The sequence below is a fragment of the Lissotriton vulgaris genome, chromosome 5 (genome assembly GCF_964263255.1).
Source record: "Lissotriton vulgaris chromosome 5, aLisVul1.2, whole genome shotgun sequence".
Lineage (NCBI taxonomy): Eukaryota > Metazoa > Chordata > Amphibia > Caudata > Salamandridae > Lissotriton > Lissotriton vulgaris.
Genome location: NC_141693.1, coordinates 1792570134 through 1792592220, shown reverse-complemented (window position 1 = coordinate 1792592220; position 22087 = coordinate 1792570134). Strand labels below are relative to the sequence as shown.

The window sequence follows — 22087 nt, the reverse complement described above, 5'->3', positions numbered from 1 at the left end:
CTCCAGCTACCAGCATGCCCTACTCAACCTCTACCACTTTCTACTTTACTCTAGCTCCAAGCTACCGTTTTACGATGCACCCTTCTCTACTCAAACACTACTCCTTCCTGCACTCCCCAAGCAGATAAATTACTAGACTCACCAGTGTTTCCTTCTCAGCCCCCAACGCCTGCACGCCCCACGTCTTAAGTGCCACCCCGCTCCCCTCATTCTGTTCCACTCTGCTCCACCGTCCACCATTTTTCCTCCAAGCAGCTGGTCTTTAGATCAGTTTTGCCACCACTTGTGCGGGCGCCCTTGTGTGGCGCTGTCCTCCATGGACTGCTTTGGTGGGCTCTGAGTCCCTCTCTTCCCATGGGATCCCTTATGAGAAGTGAGTTTCATTACATCATATGTATTATCCTAAGCCATGCACTGCTGGGTAGAGTGAGCTGCCCTGCATTCAAGAGCTGCATTCAAGAGGCTCAGATTCTCTTCAGCAAGCAGCACTGTGATGACACTGGCTAATGGGGTGGAGCAAGTGAAAGCACCCCTACATTACTGGAAGAAGGCTTACCAGTTTACAGATTGGTGAGTTAGGGAACAGTGCAGGTGAGACAATGTGTACATTGAAATATTCCTATGTGCTTGCCCCTACAACCAACACGTCAGGCTCCTTCTTTTACACCTTCTGCAGACACACTGCGCTCATTCATTCATCTAGTGCTTCACTCACACAGGCTCATTGTCGTGTTCCTTCTGTCTGGACAGAACCCGTAATTCTACTCATGCCTCCCACCAAGGTAGCTCCCACAAGAGAGTAGGGGGAAGACCAGCCAGGTCCTGCCCAGTTTTTCTCATGCCTGGCTTTTAGCTGGAATACACATGCATGATTCAATCCAAGCCAGCCTGTGATCCTCCGCCACATGTAAAATGTAAAATCCCACATCTCCGACTGGAAGTGGGATCCTGCACACCTTGCACAATGACAATAACAGCTGATGCTCATCACTGCAACAAGGCTGCTTTCCGGATGAGACCTGCATGCTGCTTGCTAGCATCTGACCTCTCTGCTGAAACATCTTGAGGCTCCGCACAAAGTCATACTGCTGTTTCTGCAGGGATCCTCTTCTACAGATGGTGGAGAGCAGTCAAAACAGAGTGCAAATCAGCTTATCCTAGAGAGGGGAGATTCCTCCTGGTGAGTTTTTCTTCCCTGCAGCACTAAGTGACCTTCTTGGTAAAATGGTGACTCATACACCCGTCTTTTACCATCCTGGAAGCCCCTAGGTCTACGGTGCAGATACCTGCCCCTACCATCCTTGGTCCTGAGTACTTGAAGTCGCACTGGGGGTCCCCTCTGTGAGCTGGCCAAGTTGTGCAGATGATCAGTACCTCGATGAACCCTTCCCAGTATCAAGAGCTCAGGAATTAGGACTATGTGATCCATGCAGGAATGACAAGTCCAGCATCTTCAAGAACTCCCCCTGAACTGAGGACCAGTGACCTAGCGGGGCCAGCGCAAACCTGCCAGAGCTACCCAATGGTAAGTTCCTGACCTTAACATGAAGGAAGCTAAGCCCCGAATACCCAGTGCTGCCAGACACGTCTGAACTGGTGTGTGCACCATGGTGCACGCTCACAAGTTACATTTGACACTATCCCTTCAATGGTGAGGCTAGGAAATTAAGTTGACCACATTTTTAGACATTTTTACTGCACTATAATCTTAACTTAACAAAATCTTTTTGTAAATATTAAAGGGGCCATCCAAAGTAGAGAAAAACAGGGTACCCCTTACCCAGTCCTGAGTCATCAACAACCAACAGCAATCGGCATTCTAGAATGTTGCTTTGTTTGATGGCGTCAGCTTGAGGTGTATGTGACCTCACTCAAACGTGGCTGGACAGTGTCATATTTATTGAGTGTGGATTTATTACGTTGTACTGTATCTGCCTCCGTTTTCACCTCACCCCACGAGCTATGCCTCCTTACTGCTTGTCCAACGCGCACAGGACCGCCAGGGAGGCTCCGAGGACACACGTTCCCTGGACCCTGCCAGACACAGCTCCAAGCTTCCTGGTGAGCAGGGGGGCTCCTTCTCACCACTGTTGCAGCTCGGAGATCCCTAAAACTTTCAGTACTCGGGGAGCCGATATATCCGGAGATAAAGATAGCGCCGCTCTGGTTCGGTTACCTTGGGATGTGTTAATTAAAGCATCTGAGTTCTTTGCTGTGGCTTTGTGATAACAAGAGGCTAATTACAATTCAGCGGGTTTCCCAGGGAACCCACGGCCGGCTTTCCTAGAACTGTTAATTGTTTCGACAGGAGGGCCCATCTGCACGCACGATGCGTCAGTGCGCGCGAGCAGCGAGGTCAAGGATACACCTGCATGCGAGGTGCACGCGAACCCTTTGACACGCGCTCCTGGCGCGCGAGCCATCACCATGTAATACCCATCCCTTGTGTTGCCGCAGCTCTCTGCAGCCTCTGGCAAAGCAAGAAACTGACCTGTGAGGTTGACTAAAGAATGGGTTCTTCAACCAGCAGGTGAAAGGTCATGGACAGGACCTGCCACATCCATGCCAAGGGTGTTTGGTGACCAGCGCACCAAAATCATAGCTGTATTTTAGTGTCCAACCAGCTTGGGGGAGGCGCCACACATTTACCTTACCTGCACCAGGGTCGCTGGCACCATTGCTACGCCGCTGGTAAAACCTGCAACATTCTAAAAGTACATCCCGATGAAAGTCAACCCGCCCTAAAACTGAACTACCACTTGTCCAAAGGTTCCCATTTAGAAGATCATCTCTTACCAGCCTCGACTGGCACTCTTCATCACTGCCCTCACAGGGTCAGGAGCTTCCCTGGGATGTAGGCCTCGGTATTTCAGTCAGTGCCTTGAGGTAACCCTGATTTGCTCATTTTTGGAATAAAGGAAGTATCGAATGCCAGTGCATTCCCACTGCAGCTGGTGCTTCTTGTGTGTTAAGAGTCACTGTTGTTAATAGAGTACAGGCAGCGAAAGACCAGGACCTATGCCCTTAAGAAGGCACCTTCCTCAGTGAAGGCAAATAAGGAGCACCGAAACATGTCGACAGGGGAGACGTGCAGGGTCCGTTGCTCGACCTGCTTGTTTTTTAAATATTCTGATAGAAAGGCACAACAAATGTTGCTAGTCAATCGACGCACAATGTTATTCCAGGCCCTACGGTAACGCAGACAACAAACCAATAAGCCAATATTTTGAACATTGACCTGACCTTGTCCGTAAGTGTCTAGGACTTGAAGACTGGAAGGACAGTATTGCTCCTGGATGCCGCCCAGTGCTAGATGGAGAACCCAGAGATAAAGGATGCCACACTAGGGATGATGTACTTTCAGTGTGTTGACCACCCTTGGTAGCCCCCGTGGGCCTCTGTTGTCATGAAGGAAGCAGCAGGAAGACTAGAGAGTCCAGACTAGTCCCTACTCTTGAGTCTCTACTCCCTGTCAGTCCCTTCGGCCCTCTGTACCAAACAAGGTTGTTGATGGGCTGAAAGTGGGGCCAGTGTGGCCGCCCTGGAGTAAGACCTAAGCTGGAAGGGTCTGTGATCTCCTTCTGGTAGTTCTGGCCACGGAGAATGAATGCACCTTGTTTTGGAGCAATTCACTCAAATAGAGAAAACGTGTATCAATGTGGAACCATTTTTTTTGCTCTGTTTCAGATTTTTCTTACACAGAAGGCTGTAAGTACGCCGAACCGTAAGTACGCGGTCTGGCATCCAGCTGAGTCTGGGACGGGTGCGCCTTAGAGAGCGCAGACCTCTCGACTCAACACACTTTGGTCCTGATGAAAACCTAACAATTTATTAAAAAGGTTGAAACATGTTGACCATATTCACACAACAACACTGAGACTTTCTGGTCATACTACGCCAGTAGAAGTATCTCACTTGTTTTTAACCGTGTCACATGACTCTAGAATAAAGGTTGCAAGGAGTACATGTAGAACTATTTTTTTACTCACTCATTTCCTAATTATAATTTTCACAACTCACAAAAAACCCAGCTCCGCTGTAGTTACAGGCGTCGATGCACACCTGAGTTGCACTTGGTCACTCAGGTGAACCCCGATGAGGAAGCATGTCACCAACCAGGTTGGTGAGTGAGGGGTTTATAAAAAAAGAAAAAATTCTTTCTTTATCTGCATCTTTCTCCCTTCTTGTTTGATCACTACGACACTGTGTCCTGGGGATACTCCTCTTTTTGTTTTTGAAAATATATAACCTTCAGGGGATTAGGAGTATTACCCAAAAACAATACCCTCTATCTCTCTTTGTTTATTACGTTTATTAAACATCTACACCAGTGGTTCGTAACCTGTGGTCCGGTAACCCCTGGCGATCCACAAGCGTATGCAGGGGATCTGCTTAGAAAACAAAATAATGTAAACAGATTAATTAACTGTATATAAATAAATAAGGAAAATGTAAAGTCATTCGTAAGTGGAGGCTAAAAATTAAGTTAGTATCCTCAGATTGGTGTGTGGGAGCAGTGCAAGTGCATTAAACAGAATATGGACGATGAGTGACCTAAACCAAATTTAGAAAACCTCCAACCTTCCCATAAACATTTTGATTTTTTTTTAGATTAATTTGTGAATTAAATTCAATATATCATCATTTGTGTATTTGTTTGATGAATGCTTGTTTCTGTATTTGTGTGTGCATCGTTTTGTTGTTCAAATCAGTGAAAATCTTAGGCCGGGGTCCTTGGCTTCCAGTAATGACTCACTGGGGGTCCCCGCATTCCAACAATGATTCAGTGAAGGACCCCTGGTTCCAGAAATGATGAAGTGGGGGCCCACAAAAGTAAAAATTTTAAGAACCACTGATCTACATCATTAAAACAACTTGTTAGCCTGGTCACTTAACCTTGAGAAATGGAGGAGCAGAGGTAGATGTGGAGGAACAGGGACAGACGTGGAGGAGCAGAGGCAGATATGAAGAGAAGCAGAGGCAGATGTGGAGGAGCAGAGGTAGATGTGGGGAGCTGAGGCTGATGTGGAGGAAAAGGGGCAAATGTGGAGAAGTGGAGGCCGATGTGGAGGAGCAGAGACAGATGTAGAGAAGAGGAGGCAGATGTGGAGGAGCAGAGGCAGATGTGAAGGAGCTGAGGCAGATGTGAAGGAGCTGAGGCAGATACAGAGAAGCGGAGGCAGATGTGGAGGAGCAGAGGCAGATGTGGAGGAGCAGATGTAGATGTGAAGGAGCAGATGTGGAGGTGCAGAGGCAGATGTGGAGGAGCAGAGGCAGATGTGAAGGAGCTGAGGCAGATACGGAGGAGCGGAGGCAGATGTGGAGGAGCAGAGGCAGATGTAGAGAGGAGGAGGCAGATGTGGAGGAGCAGAGGCAGATGTGAAGGAGCTGAGGCAGATGCATAGGAGCGTAGGCAGATGAGGAGGAGCAGAGGCAGATGTGGAGGAGTAGACAAAGATGTGAAGGAGGGAGCAGATGTGGGGGTGCGGAGACAGATGTGGAAGAGCAGAGGCAGATGTGGAGGAGCAAAGGAACTCATAGAGGAACAACCAAAACAGTCAGAAGTAGAGAGGCTGTAGTAGCAGGGTGTAGGGAGCAGCAGAGAAATAGAGTAAAATAAAACTGAACAAGATGAGGTAGAACTAATGAGCAGAGAACTGGATAGACAGGAATTAGTAGATGTGGAGACACAGTCGGGAAGAAAGTGGCAGAGGTAGGGCCACGGCCACAGAGCAATAAGCAGAGGAGAATGTGCACACCATCAGGAGGGCTTATTGTGGTGTAAGTAGAGGTCTTAGGTAAGATAAGAGGTAAGAAGATGAATAATGAAGCAAAGTTAGTAGGAAAGAGCAGAAGTGGCAGTGAAGAGATAGAAGTATACAAGGGGAGAAGGACTCTAAAGGAAGACCAAGATGAAGAAAGCCAGTACATAGAAAACAAGAGGCGCACCAAGGCAGGTGCAGGTATGTAATGGTAGGGCTCGAGGGCAGACACAGGACTAGGAAGAGCATCGGTGGAAGTAGAGGAGCAGCGGCTGAACTAGAAGGAGTGACGTCATCCTACACAAGAAGTTACAGAAGGACAGAGTCATAACTAGGAGTGAAGGGTCAGAGGGAGAGGTCCATCCTTACATTATCAATCTTGACTTCTCTCTTGCTCTTCCTGGACACCTGGCTGCTCAGGTGATACAGCACTGTGCGGCTCTGTCTCCGGGCGGCGCTGAAGTTGGAGTTTCCATGTTTCTTGCTCTTGTTCTTTTCTTGAAGGAAGAAAATAAAGGACATAATTAATGAATGAAGCAGTAACAGATTAAAACTACTCAAATACCTCAAGCCCCTCTCCAAGTGAAGCTGAGCAGCAGACTGGGGATCCATAGGTAGACCCACACCCACCATGGAGACCTTGGTTTTGGGCTCCAAATCAATGGATGTTGGACCACCAACCACGGCTTAGAGATTGGTCTCTACGGAGTGTACGCTCTGGTGAATGCAGTGACTAGGTCAGTAGAATGTCATCCTTTAGAGGGTGAATGCTCGGTATGAGTTCTGTTGGCTGCCTAATTTGGTCGAGCTACCTGATAGGGGCGGGGCTCTGCGCATTTCCACGCACAGCTTTAATTCATCCAGAAACAGGAAGCCATGGGCAGGCCACTCAGGAACTCACAGGCATCTGAGGAGGAGCACTCTGCTGTACTTTACAACAGATGGAAGCCTCCTACTGTGTCTTTACCAAAAGCGCAGACATCATACTGTATGTACACCACACGTGGCAGCACCCTATTGTAACGTAACCACAGATGGGGGCACCCTAGCGTATGCTTACCACATAAGGAGACACCCTCCTGTAAGCTGGAACAGTAAGCCACAGTTACAAAGGAGGCAGCACCCTACTGCAGATTACCAAAGATGGACGCACCCTACAGTAAGTTTACCACAGGAGGAGGCGCCTCAGTGTACTACACTGTAGTTATCCACTGATGGAGCCCCCAACTCTACCTTTACTACAGATGGGGCCAACCCATGGTACGTTTACCATATAATGAGGCACTGCACTATATATAAACCATCAATATGCACTCTCAGGTAAGGATGCCACATAAGGGGCCCCTACTGTAGGTAAACCACTGATGCGCGCTCCCTACTGTACTTTAGTAAAGATTGGGACATTCTACTGTATGACTACCACAGAAGGTGCCACGCCATTTTAGATTAGCCCCCCTGGGGGCATCATAATTAGGGCTCCCCTAAAATAGGGTTTTATGGTATTTTTTTTGGTGCCATTTCCGTCTGTATTTACCCGATAAATATGCAATCATGCTTGAATGTCTGCCAGGTTTAGGTGCTGTGAACACCTGCAGAAGATAAATCAGTGCACCTATATGGAAATATGCAAATTTCAGTATAAACTTCGTGCATATCTATTGCTGTTAAAACCTCTTTACTAAAATTCCTTTCTTTTTTAACCCTTTATCTATCAATCCACACGTCTATTGGCCTGGCAGTGATAGCAGACAGTATTTAGAATTACTCAAAAAGCTACCCAATTTCCTTTTTAATCCACATTTAAAGTAAATACAGACAAGAAAATGAATGTTTTTGTCTGTATTTACCTGTAAAAATCAGTAAAAACGGTAAACAGGAAGTCTTAATCATAATGTAGGTTTACCACAGATGCTGCTTCCTACTTTAAGTTTAGTACACATGGAGGAACGCCACTGTACGTTTCCCACAGATCGAGGTACCATGCTAGAAGCTAACCCCAAATTGAAGCACCATTTGTGTGCGTTTACAACCTATGTAGGTACACTACTATTTAGTTACTATGCATGGGATCACCCTGCTTTAGGTTTACCACAGATCGTGGCATCCTACTCTAAATGTATCATACATTGAGGGACGCTACATAGGTTTACCCTGATAGAAAGTTAATCACATTTCAAGCAACCTACTGTGGGACACACTGCTATAGCTTTATAACACATGGGGGCACCCTAATATAAGATTACCACAGTAGGGTGCCCTGCTAGAAGTTTACTACACATGTGGGCACCCTACTGTAAGTTTACCATTGGTGGGGGCACCATACTGTAAGTTTAACTTTGGTAGGGCACCTTACTGTAAGTTTATCATTGGTGGGGGTACCATACTGTAAGTTTACCATTGGTGGGGGCACCCTACTGTAGGTTTACCATTGGTGGGGGCACCATACTATAAGTTTACCTTTGGTGGGGCACCCTACTGTAAGTTTACCATTGGTGGGGGTATCACACTGTACGTTTACCTTAGGTGGGACATTCTTCTGTAAGTTTACCATTGGTGGGGGTACCATACTGTAAGTTTACCATTGGTGGGGGCCCCTACTGTAAGTTTACCATTGGTGGGGGTACTGTACTGCAAGTTTAATAGTTGGTGGAAACCTATAGTAGGGTTGCCATACTTTAACCCTAAAATCTTGAGTCTTCCCACCACTTAAAATAGCCAAGGCTGTGCTTAATTTGAGCTGGTGGTTTCCGGTGCTTAGCACCGGCACTTAATTGGCAGCACCGGAGCTGGTGACAGTCTGCCACAAGTGGCGCTGTCTGGCTAATTTAAAGATGACCAGAACAACAGGTAATTATTAATTCAAGACACATTAAAAATGACTATTACCTGCTGCCCAAGCCATTATTATTCTTTTGGGGACTGTCCTGGAATAGTCCGAATTGCGACACTTGTAGGAGTGTGATAGTTAGTAGTTGTGTTATCATTGGCAGCGCTGACAGGGGCAATGTGTGGTGCAGGTGGCAGTGGCCTCCTGACGAGAGCCACGGCACTTATTTTTTTTTACAAACTAAGCACTGGCCCAAGGGAGGTAACACATTCAGCCCTGAGCAAGACTGCTCCAAAGGGTCTGCAATAAATATCTCATCCATTAAAATATGATACTCTGTGCCTCAGAATTAGCTGGGTGTGATAATGATCACCCATTACAAGTTTGCACATTCCGAAGGAGAAGAACATAGTAATGTTGGTGCTTTTCCCACCAGAATCTACAGTCTCAGTAAGTATCAAGCATTTCTCTCCCTGTCAGATTTCAGCAGGTTTGACCTGCAAACACGTAACAAAGGAAAGCTCCAGATCCGTGCACTTTACCACACACGGTAATTACCGGCGTGGTAAATGCCTCGTTTCTAATTACGTCCTCTGTGCTAAGAGGTGTTTCCGCAGGGGATGCAAACATCTGGGGCACCGGTAATCGACCCAAAAGATCTTTCATACGAATTAAGAAACAAGGGCCGTTCGCCTGTTGCAAGTCATAGTGGCACCGATTAAGCGCTATAAAAATAACTAGTAGGCGGTTACCAGGACTTGCACCAATGCCAGGCAATTTTCCACTGGTGCCGGCGACCTTTTCTCTTGCTTAGAAGCATCATTTACTCTAACCTTACCAACCAACTAGCACAAAATGTTGTCAAAGTCACTACTGTGCTCCATGTCGGTGCACATATTGTTGCGTTTTGCTTGCTACCATTGTAAACATGTCAGCAAACTGTGGAAATTTGCTTATCTCATCTGCAATTGATTTGTTCTGACTGGAAATGTTGTTACCGTTTTTAACCTCTGCCACTTTTACAAAGATTGCTCGCTCCAAACCCGCTTTTAGTGGAAGGCGACAATGGGTCGAATGTTCCCAAGCAACACGGGGACTAGCAACGTTAAGGGTGAAGCAGGGGGACAACGTTGCAATGCAATTTACCTGGTCTGCCCAATACATTTATAAAGGTTATGTATGTATTTTAAATCCCAGGACCACTTATGGGCAACATAACAGGATGACAAATTGCACACACGAACACAGAATATAGGGCCAGATCAATTATTACACTGATTAGTACAGCTGGTTGCAATTTACAACCAGCCTCGGATTCTGCAATCTAACCTATGTACTAATGGCTGTGTGTATCGGACAGGATCGCATTCTGGCTACGTCGTTAATATTCCCGAGGTAGATCGCAAATTGCAATTTACACTGATTAGAAACAATCACCTGGATGGTGACTCGCAAGGGTCAAAAAACCACCATGTCTGGGATTGTGTTTAAATAAGAAAACTTTTTTCAAACAGTTTTTTCTGAAAGGGTACAGGACTGGGTTTTTTAAATCAAACAAAAACAATACGTTCCAGTGAGAGTGCACAATGAACCCATTGATCACTGCCGACTCTTCCTGAAACTATTTCCAATATTCACAAAGGGGAAGGGATCCACAGGTTGCTCCTTCTCACTCGCGAATAGGTTACCACCCCACCCCACCCCACCTGGAACTATGGTCCCATGGTCCAATGCAATTGGCACACTACATACCAAATCTGTGTTCGGAAGGAATCCCCATACTGCCGCCATTCCATATAAAAATAGTGCCCAGGTGCAATCCGATTTCAGGAGTCAGAAAACCTAAACGATTCCTAAAATGCGATTCATGCTTTGGAAAATTACTTTTTGCGGCCACAAACTAAGATTCAGAGCGTTTGTGACCAAACAAAATGAATCAAACATCTGGGCCACGGTACCGTCGCCAGATGAGGCGGGAGACAGAATTCTACCTTGTTCAGGGGGGAAATCACTCCACCTTCCAGCTAAAAAAGGGTTAGGGTGGCGCGTGAGCCCCAGATTACGAGTGTCCGCAGGTTATGACACATACAGGGAGGGACGAACCCGGCTCCATCATCCCGGGCCTCGGCTGCATCTTTCTGTGGGGGGCGGGGGTGAGGAGGAGAATATGAGCAGGTGTGCGTGCAGACCCCCCATCCCCAGGCCGCCCAGAGTTAGGCTGTGCCAGGCTTGTCAGAATACAGATTGCACCCATCAATGCTGACCAGTGTGTAAACCCACTCAGGGGGTTATAGAAACACTGAGCAGGGACATGAACGTCCCTGCGCCCCACTCCTGAAAACAAATATATGTTTGGTCTAAGCTACGTGACTGGGATTACAAAATATGAAATAGATGAGGATTTAAATGAAGTTCTTCAAATCCTAGTGACAAACTGTTTGCCGCAGTCCTTAGAATACTTTTCAAGTTTTGGGGCAACACAATAGCCCTGATTACAAGCAAGTGGTTACACTCTGATCCCTGTGCAAAGAGAAGTTTGTGATATTGATAGTTACCGTGTGTGGTGAATACCCCTCCCTCTTCCGCTCACTTGTAAGTCGGGCCTATGGTTCGATTTGTCTGGGACAGATAGGAAGTGTTCCGGAGTCACTTGAGTCCCATCACACTCCTGCCCAAAGGCAATTACACTTTTGAAGGATTGGATCTGACTAGATTTGCACATAGGAGGCAGGCCCCAGAAGGGGGGATGGTTCCCATACCGTCCACCCTAAAGAGGAACATTTTGGAAAAGTAATTGCACACACATACATGTATCACATCACTGTCACCCTATATGTCCCACTTTTAATGCAGTCCCCCCACCCCTCCCAAAAAACATAGGTAATAAAATAGAGAAGGGAAGTTTTCCATAGCTAAATGAAAGAAAGCTACAATGTGTATGACTAAGAGCAAACTTTGAGTGACAGATGGATTTTACCTTTGGACTTCGCTAAAATATGATTGACGCGTGTCAAATGAATGGCGGTCCAATTAAACTGTTCACCTCACTGGTTTATTTCGCATCCGACAATGAGGAAGCTTTGGTAGACAGTACAAACGATTCCTAAAAGCGCCAATGTTCTCCAAACGCGAGGAGGGCAGATCTAGGGACTGGTTTCTGCCGCGGATATAAAAAAAGTTGATGGCTCTTCTGATTGTAAGTGCAACTTGACAAATTGCACAACCAGGCCACAGAATCCATGGGGACTGCCTTATAGATTGCAGCTTGGTTCTCCACTTGGCGAGAACCAGGGCTGGTCCCAAGAATTCTGATGATGTGACTATAACTCCTTTGACCTGGTACAGTCCAATGACCTGGTACAGTCCATTGACCTGGTACAGTCCATTGACCTGGTTCAATGCCGCCTTCCTGGGGTGGCAATCAGTCGATTCCCACCAGATACCATTAATTTCACTGACCACCTGACTCCAGACTGGTTCCACACCCGGACCCCTACATCCATTTGGATACCTCAATGTCTTCACAATCGCACACTGAACATTTGGACCGGGAACAAATGTATGCATTATGCATGGCTATCCGATAACGTCTTCTGGGAAGCCAGTTACCAGTCTCATCTTAAGAATTTTCAGGGCCCTGGGCAAGGAACATTTTGGGGCCCGCCGTTTGGAACAAATTTGGATTTTGTTTCCTATTTTCTGATAAGTCAAGCTCATACCATGCCAAACACTACTGAATTATACTCAGTGCTTTAAATGGAAAGAGAGAAGTGCCGGTACTCACCAAATTGATTGGGATGGGTCTTGAGGGGTGTGCCTGGGGGCGTGGCTTCGAGGTAGGTATTTAACAATAGCATCATTTTCCTATTCAATGCAAAAGCACCCTAGTGTCCTTTGACCAAGTTCCTTCATAAGTGCAGGGCGTGATTGGTGTTTTTTGTAGTTTTATATATAGCTTTTTACTTGAACGGCAGATGTTTTACATAAAAACATACTTTTTGTTTTTGTTTTTATGGCACGGGGAGATTGCCCAGAATAACAGAATGTTGAGCAGAAGCTGGGAATTCAACTCTCTGTGCCATAAAGACAAAATAAATTATGCTTTTTTGTAGAACTTGCACTTCTCATTTAAAGTGCTTTAATACCCGCCTGCCAAGTGTACGCTATACATAACTGCAAAAAAGTACCAATTGCGCACTGTACACATGTGGAGTGGTGTAGCTCACTGGTTGGAGGCGGTAGACCCGGAAGCAGAGAACTGCACGGGACCAGGGTTCAATTCCCGACGCGACAGGGTCGTGGACCAGGGTCAGCGGGCTCGATTATTCTCGCCTCGGTTCCTACTCTAACCAGGGATCACACTCGGCAACTCTGGGCATTAGCTTGCCTCATCTCTTCAACGGCCCCCCACATTCGCCGGGGATGCCTGGTTTCACCTTGGAGATACCAACAACAAGAGGGGTACCAGGCTGTTCCTAAAGGAGTGCTAGTGCTGAGTCGACCCAGTCACACAGCAGGTTAGCCTTGTATTAGGATACATTATTTCCCTACAAGTCTAGTCCTTGGTCAAATTTTAATTGGAGCCTAGGGACCTCCAGAATAAAATTGATCCTGGTACCGTGGCGCCCATTTTAATCCACTTTCACGTCTACACCCTCCTGGCCCCACACCGCCGACCCAACGAGGAGCATTGGCGATGATGAAGCATGGCACTCGTAAGGGTGTGTGAGGCCATTATATCCAACAAAATGGATGCCGTTTGTAGGCACCTCTCGTTGCCCTACAAAATCCCTAACCTGTCTCCGACTAACTAGCACTCCTTTAGGAACAGCCTGGTACCCCTCTTGTTGTTGGTATCTTTAGCGAACACCAGGACTGGACCTTCCGCTCCCCCATATGAGTGGTAAATTCGCTAGACTTGGCACATAGTGAGATCCCTCAGTGTGCTTTGTCCCAATTCCCTCTTTGTTGAAACCTTCACCTTGGAGATACCCAGTAGGCACCATCTCACAGGGATAGCCAGGACGGGTTCCCCAGAGGTCTACAGCGCCACGACGCCTCAGGACAGCAGTGCGCTTTACAAGACACATACATTTACATACATTTACATGAGCCGAACTTGGCCGAAAGGCATTGGGCGCTTTGACTGACAACAGCGAGTGTTCCAGCTGCAACCTTACACTATAACTGACAGCTCAACAGCGCCAATGTGGGGAGCTCAGTCCGTGAATACACTCACTGTTGACTGTCAGAGCGCCTCACAGACACGCCCCCTCTTAAGGATACAGTAGGGTTGGGGGGGGGGCTCTATGAGCCTCTTCTGGCTGCAAATCAGCAGTCCCATGCTCATCATTAAGGCTGGAACTAAGCATCAACAGAAGAGCAAGAAAAACCGACAGCTGGGTAAATAAAACAGGAAAAGAAAGACAGAATACTGTAAGGTAGGGTGAAAAGAAGTATGGTGAATAAATGAGTATATGGATGAAATAGTGGGTGAAAGCACGAATAAATATTAGGCGGTGGACAGGTGAAAAGATAGCAGAATAAAGGAATGAATGAATGATAGAAGGGATAGGTGGATGGAAAGGTGAAAGGATGGCGGAGTAAAGGGATGGATGGATAGATGGATGGATGGACAGGTGAAATGATGGCCGAGTAAAGGCACAAATGGATGGGTGGGAGTGAATGGATATGCAAAGAGATGGCAGAGTAAAGGTATGAATGGATGAGTGGGGGAAAAGATGAGTGAATGGATGGCATGGTGGATGGATGGTAGAGTGGATGGATGGATGGCTAGATGGTAGAGTGGATGAATGGATGACAGAGTTGATGGATGAATGGAAGAGTGCATAGATGGATGGCTGGATACATGGCTGGATGGCAGAGTGGATGGATGGATGGCAGAGTGAGAGGAGAGATGGCGGAGTGAATGGGTGGGTGAATGGGTGGATGAATTGGTGGGTGAATGGCAGTGGATGAATGGATGGAAGAGTGAATGGGTGGATGTAGGGATGGTAGAGTGGATCAATGGATGGATGGCAGAATGGATGGATGGCTGATTAGATGGATGGATGGCAGAGTGTAGGGATGGATGGGTGGCAGAGAGTCTAGCTGGATGGGTTGCGGAGTGGTAGGATGGATGGCAGAGTGTAGGGATGGATGGGCGGCAGAGAGTCTAGATGGATGGATTGCAGAATAGTAGGATGGTTGGCTGAGTGGATGGATGGCAGAGTCAGTGGAAAGATGGCAGAATAAATGGATGAATAGATTGATGGATGAATGAATAGAAGAGTGGGTGGGTGGATGGATAGATGGTAGAGTGGATCAATGGATGGATGGCAGAATGGATGGATGGATGATTGGATGGATGGATGGCAGAAAGTAAGGATGGATGGGCGGCAGAGAGTCTAGCTGGATGGATTGCAGAGTAGTAGGATGGATGGCAGAGTGTAGCGATGGATGGGCGGCAGAGTGTCTAGAAGGATTGCAGAATAGTAGGATGGATGGCAGAGTGGATGGATGGATGGCAGAGTGAGTGGAAAGATGGCAGAGTGAATGAATGGATAAATTGATGGATGAATGGCTGAATGGATGGAAGAGTGGGTGGGTGGATGGATGGATGGTAGAGTGGATCAATAGGTGGATGGCAGGATGGATGGATGATTAGATAGATGGATGGATGGCAGAGTGTAGGGATGGATGGGTGGCAGAGAGTCTAGCTGGATAAATTGCGGAGTAGTGGGATGGATGGCAGAGTGTAGGGATGGATGGGCGGCAGAGAGTCTAGATGGATGGATTGCAGAATAGTAGGATGGTTGGCTGAGTGGATGGATGGCAGAGTCAGTGGAAAGATGGCAGAATAAATGGATGAATAGATTGATGGATGAATGAATAGAAGAGTGGGTGGGTGGATGGATAGATGGTAGAGTGGATCAATGGATGGATGGCAGAATGGATGGATGGCAGAAAGTAAGGATGGATGGGTGGCAGAGAGTCTAGCTGGATGGATTGCAGAGTAGTAGGATGGATGGCAGAGTGTAGCGATGGATGGGCGGCAGAGAGTCTAGAAGGATTGCAGAATAGTAGGATGGATGGCAGAGTGGATGGATGGATGGCAGAGTGAGTGGAAAGATGGCAGAGTGAATGAATGGATAAATTGATGGATGAATGGCTGAATGGATGGAAGAGTGGGTGGGTGGATGGATGGATGGTAGAGTGGATCAATAGGTGGATGGCAGGATGGATGGATGATTAGATAGATGGATGGATGGCAGAGTGTAGGGATGGATGGGTGGCAGAGAGTCTAGCTGGATAAATTGCGGAGTAGTGGGATGGATGGCAGAGTGTAGGGATGGATGGGCGGCAGAGAGTCTAGATGGATGGATTGCAGAATAGTAGGATGGTTGGCTGAGTGGATGGATGGCAGAGTCAGTGGAAAGATGGCAGAATAAATGGATGAATAGATTGATGGATGAATGAATAGAAGAGTGGGTGGGTGGATGGATAGATGGTAGAGTGGATCAATGGATGGATGGCAGAATGGATGGATGGCAGAAAGTAAGGATGGATGGGTGGCAGAGAGTCTAGCTGGATGGATTGCAGAGTAGTAGGATGGATGGCAGAGTGTAGCGATGGATGGGCGGCAGAGAGTCTAGAAGGATTGCAGAATAGTAGGATGGATGGCAGAGTGGATGGATGGATGGCAGAGTGAGTGGAAAGATGGCAGAGTGAATGAATGGATAAATTGATGGATGAATGGCTGAATGGATGGAAGAGTGGGTGGGTGGATGGATGGATGGTAGAGTGGATCAATAGATGGATGGCAGGATGGATGGATGATTAGATAGATGGATGGATGGCAGAGTGTAGGGATGGATGGGTGGCAGAGAGTCTAGCTGGATAAATTGCGGAGTAGTGGGATGGATGGCAGAGTGTAGGGATGGATGGGCGGCAGAGAGTATAGAACAGGGGTACTCATAGTGAGGCCCAAAGGCCGCCAGCGGCCCGGCAAGCCTTCCTTGGCGGCCCGCGGACCTTGCAGACATCCTACCTGGTTAAAAAATGTTTTTAAAGAGTGTCTGCAGACATTGCCGGTTGCAGCAGCGCTCTATGGGGGCTGGGCGATTCCAGCGAAGGTCAGAGTGGAGATACAGGGGCGCTAAGAAGAGGTGAAATACAACAAAGCCTCATTAACAAGTAAGTGGTCTTTTAAAGACCTGTGAAGTACTCGGGTGCGGCTGGTAAGCTGTCTCAGCCCCGGCTGACACACACGCACGCCTGGTGATGTGACAGAGGGAGGGAGACCGAGGGAGGGGGGGAAAGGAAGGGAGATAGAGGCAGACAGAGGGAGGGAGACAGAGGATGACAGAGAGAGGGAGACAAAGAGGGAGGGATACAGACGGAGGGAGACAGGCGGAGGGAGGGGGAGGGAGGGGGAGACAGAGGGAGGGAAACAGAGGGAGGGAGACAGAGGGCGACAGACAGAGAAGACAGAGAGAGGGAGGGATACAGCCAGAGGGAGGAGGGTGACGGAGGGAGGGTGACAGAGGGAGGGAGACAGAGGGAGACAGACAGAGGGAAGGAGACAGAGGGAGATAAAGGGAGGGAGAGGGAGGGAGAGGGAGGGAGACAGGGAGGGAGAGGGTGACAGAGGGGGGAGTGAGAGGGAGGGAGACAGAGAGGGAGGCAGAGAGAGAGGGAGACAGAGGGAGACAGAGAGAGAGGGAGACAGAGAGGGAGGGAGACAGAGAGGGAGGGAGACAGACAGAGGGAGACAGACGGAGGGAGACAGACGGAGGGAGACAGAGAGGGAGGGAGACAGAGGGGGAGGGAGACAGAGGGGGAGGGAGACAGAGGGAGAGGAAGACAGAGGGAGGGAGAGGGAGACAGAGGGAGATAGGGAGGGAAACAGAGGGAGACAGGAAGAGGGAGACAGAGGGAGAGGGAGACAGAGGGAGGGAGACAGAGGGAGGGAGACAGAGGGAGAGGGAGACAGAGGGAGAAGGAGGCAGAGGAAGAGGGAGACAGAGGGAGGAAGACAGAGGGAGGGAGACAGACTGAGACAGAGGGAGGGAGACAGAGGGCAGGAGACTGAGGGAAGGAGACAGAGGGTGAGAGAGGGAGGTTGAAAGAGGGTGACAGACAGAGGGAGACAGACAGAGGGATGAGGGTAACAGAGTGAGGGAGGCAGAGGGAGGGAGACAGAAGGAGGGAGGGAGACTGAGGGAGTGAGGGAGACACAGGGAAGGAGAGAGAGGGAAGGAGACAGAGGGAGGGAGACAGAGACAGCGAGGGGGAGACAGAGGGAGGGAAACAGAGGGAGGGAGACAAAGGGCGAAAGACAGAGGGAGAGAGAGGGAGGGAGAGAGAGGGAGGGAGACAGAGAGAGGAAGGGAGACAGACTGAGACAGAGTAAGAGGTAGACAGAGAACGGGAGACACAGGGAGGGAGACAGACAGAGGGAGGTTGAAAGAGGTTGACAGAGAGAAGGAGGGAGACAGACAGAGGGAGGAGGGCGACAGAGGGAGGGAGGCAAAGCGAGGGGCGGAGACAGAGGGAGGGAGGGAGAGAGACTGAGACAGAGGGTCGGAGACAGAGGGAGGGAGACAGACAGAGACAGACAGAGGGAGGGAGACAGAGGGAGGGAGACAGATGGAGGGAGGGGGAGACAGAGGGATGGAGGGGGAGACAGAGGGATGGAGGGGGAGACAGAGGGAGGGAAACAGAGGACGACAGACAGAGGGAGACAGAGAGAGGGAGGGAGACAGAGAGAGGGAGGGAGACAGAGGGAGGAGGGTGACAGAGGGAGGGAGACAGACAGAGGGAGACAGACGGAGGGAGACAGACGGAGGAAGACAAACAATGAGAAAATGACAGACAGAGGGAGGGAGACAGGGAGGGGGTGAGAGGGTGACAGAAGGAGGGAGAGGGAGGGAGACAGAGAGGGAGGCAGAGAGAGGGAGACAGAGAGAGGGAGACAGAGAGAGGGAGACAGACGGAAGGAGACAGACAGAGGGAGGCAGGCGGAGGGAGACAGAGGGAGGCAGAGGGAGAGGGAGACAGAAGGAGAGGGAGACAGAGAGAGGGAGACAGAGAGAGAGGGAGACAGAGAGGGAGGGAGACAGAGGAAGGGAGAGGGAGACAGACGGAAGGAGACAGAGGGAGGGAGACAGAGGGAGGGAGACAAAGGGAGGGAGATAGAAGGAGGGAGACAGAGAGGGAGGCAGAGAGAGGGAGACAGAGAGAGGGAGACAGAGAGAGGGAGACAGACGGAAGGAGACAGACAGAGGGAGGCAGGCGGAGGGAGACAGAGGGAGGCAGAGGGAGAGGGAGACAGAAGGAGAGGGAGACAGAAGGAGAGGGAGACAGAGAGAGGGAGACAGAGAGAGAGGGAGACAGAGAGGGAGGGAGACAGAGGAAGGGAGAGGGAGACAGACGGAAGGAGACAGAGGGAGGGAGATAGAGGGAGGGAGACAAAGGGAGGGAGATAGAAGGAGGGAGACAGAGGGAAGGAGAAAGAGGGAAGGAGACAGAGAGAAGGAGACAGAGGAAGGGAGACAGAGGGTGACAGACAGAGGGAGGTTGAAATAGGGTGACAGACAGAGACGGAGGGAGACAGAGGGAGGGAGACAGACGGAGATAGACAGAGGGAGGGACACAGAGAGAGAGAGTCAGAGTGAGGGTGACAGAGGGTGACAGAGGGTGTGAGAGAGAGAGGGAGTGGGACAGAGAGAGAGAGAGAGGGAGACAGTCAGAGTGAGGGTGACAGAGGGTGAGAGAGAGAGAGAGAGAGAGAGATAGAGAGGTGTGTGTGTGTGTGGCCCTCGGCCACAAACCACACTGTAAATTTGGCCCCCGAGAGAAAGTTTGTGAGTACCCATAGTCTAGATGGATGGATTGCAGAGTAGTAGGATGGATGGCAGAGTGGATGGATGGATGGCAGAGTGAGTGGAAAGATGGTAGAGTGAATGGATCGATAGATTGATGGATGAATGGCAGTGGATGAATGGATAGAAGAGTGGGTGTGTGGCTGGCTAGATGATAGAGTAGGATCAATGGATGGATGGCAGAATGGATGGGTGATTAGATAGGTGGTTGTATGGCAGAGTGTAAGGATGGATGGGCGGCAGAGAGTCTAGATGGACGGAGTGCAGAGTAGTAGGAGGGATGGTGTAGAGATGGATGGGCAGCGGAGAGTCTAGATGGACGGAGTGCAGAGTAGTAGGAGGGATGGTGTAGAGATGGATGGGCGGCAGAGAGTCTACATGGACGGAGCGCAGATTAGTAGGATGTATGGCCGAGTGAGTGGAAAGATGGCAGAGTGAATCGATGGATAGATTGATGGATTGTAGAGTGGATCAATGGATGAATGGCAGGATAGATGGATGATTAGATAGATGGATGGATGGCAGATACCACCCCCCTACTTAAATCTCTACATTGGTTGCCAATCAAAGAACGGGCCCTTTTTAAGTTGGGTTGCACTACCTTTCAGGCCATGGTGGGGACTGTCCCAGTATTCATTTCATCCGCCATTAATGTTTATCGTCCCAACAGAGAACTCCACTCCTCTACTAAATTTTTTCTTTCTGTTCCCCGATTTAAAAAAAGCAGATCAGGGGGCTTGAAATGTGCTGTCTTAGCCCCCACTTTCTGGAATTCCCTCCCCCTGAACATTAGATCGATTCCCTCCTACCTTGAATTCCGCAGGGCTCTTAAGACTTTTCTTTTTTCACATGCCTTCCCATCTCAGTAATTCCCCCGCTTTCTGCCTCTGGGTTAAGCATCTTCTAGCGCCATGAAACCGCTGGGTATACGCACGCTATATAAATTCTTGTAAATTTACATTCAAATTCAGAGTGTAGGGATGGATGAGTGGCAGAGAGTCTAGATGGATGGATTGCAGATTAGTAGTGTGGATGGCAGAGTAGATTTAATGGATGGCAGAATGGATGAATGGCAGAGTGTATAAATGGATGGATGCCATTAAGTCGTTACACTGGCTTCCAATACAGCAACGTATGGAATTTAAGGCCTTATGTCTGGTACATAAGACATTATATGGCGGAGGGGCGGCTGATCTTCGAAAAATCTTTTATTTGTATATTCCTACTAGAAAGTCTTAGATCTGCTAATTCTGGCCTCATCTGTGCCACTTAAGTCCACAGAGCGAGATGGGGTGGAAAGAGCCTATCGCACTGTGCAGTCAGGTTGTGGAATCAACTGCCTACTACACTCAGACTCCAACCAAACAGGACAGTGTTCAGAAAGCAAATAAAAATAAGGCTGTTCCCTGAGGCATAATTGATCAGTACCAGTACTGTTAGATCTCTTTTTTCTCACATCAGCGCCAAGACGCCTCGGCATTCGAGCGCTCTATAAATCAAAATCTTATCCTATCCTATAGCTGGATGACAGAGTGGATGGATTGATGAATGAATAGCAGTTTTGGGTGGATGGATGGATGGTTGAATGAATGGATGGAATGGGTTAATACTGAATGATGGATGAAAGAATGAATGGGTGACAGAATGTAAAGGTGAAGTAGTGGCTATCAGTAGGTGGATGGAAGCATGAAAGAATGAATAGGCACATTCATGAAGAGAATAGTAAGCTGTTGTATGGAGGGTTTGGCTCACCTGCTTCATGTGCTTGGTGGCATCAGCGCTTTAGTTCAAAGTGGGGGCTATTTTAATATTCTGGCTACTCCCTTGAAGGAAACTTAGAGCTAGGCAGTGAGAGGTTCTGATCGAGAACTTCATAGAGAGGGAGCCAGCAGTGAAAATACTCAACCTCCATGCTACCCTTACAAATAAGAGGGCTGCTCAGTAAGGAATATCTTGATTGGCATGGCATATGAGAGAGGAAGAACTAAACCAGTCATTAAGACATACATTTTTTGAGCCAGCATGGTGGTCCATGCACGAAGTCTAACTATTGGTGAGATCAGATCTAAGTCAGGAAGATTAAAGCAGAATAAAAAAGAGATTTTAATAAACTTCTTCAAGTTCCAGGCTGCCACGTCTGTGTGTGCCTGGTAGCTTTTATGGAGGAGATAAAATTGTAAAATAAAAGAAAGAAAAGCATCTGTAATCAAGGAAAACCTAACAACTGAAATTGTTATCTACAATCAAATTGTGAATTTCAATTGGCCCCCTTTACTGAAGGAACATTTCATGAGCCTGCTTTCATCACATGCTTTTAGGACCAATGTGTGGTAGGAAGAAGCACTTTAGCCTCTGCAGCCTAGAAGGAGTACTGCTGTGCTAATGGAAAGGAGCGCGCTGGAGCCTAGGTAGGCCCAATCTTAAGTAGAATCAAGGGATGATGGGCTATTACCATTCGGCTAGAGAGGCCCCGAGCAGCCATTTCGACCCCTGCTGGTGGGCACCAGTGACTTGCATTCGATGCATGAGCCACAGAGGCGGGAGGGTGAGCATCAAGAGAGAGATGCTCAGGGACTTCCATCTATTCAGAAAGTAGATCACAATTTAGATCC

At 48.4% G+C, this 22087-nt stretch overlaps 1 protein-coding gene across 1 annotated transcript in view; it reads right to left on the bottom strand.

Moving 5' to 3' along the window:
* Positions 1-6107: 6107 nt before the first annotated feature.
* LOC147717186 (voltage-gated delayed rectifier potassium channel KCNH8-like) overlaps positions 6108-22087 on the bottom strand; it is a 429742-nt gene continuing 413762 nt past the window's right edge. Inside the window, exon 4 of the mRNA XM_086919846.1 lies at positions 6108-6259. Coding sequence (XP_086775972.1) covers positions 6108-6259 — 152 coding nt within the window. The remainder of the gene's footprint in view (positions 6260-22087) is intronic.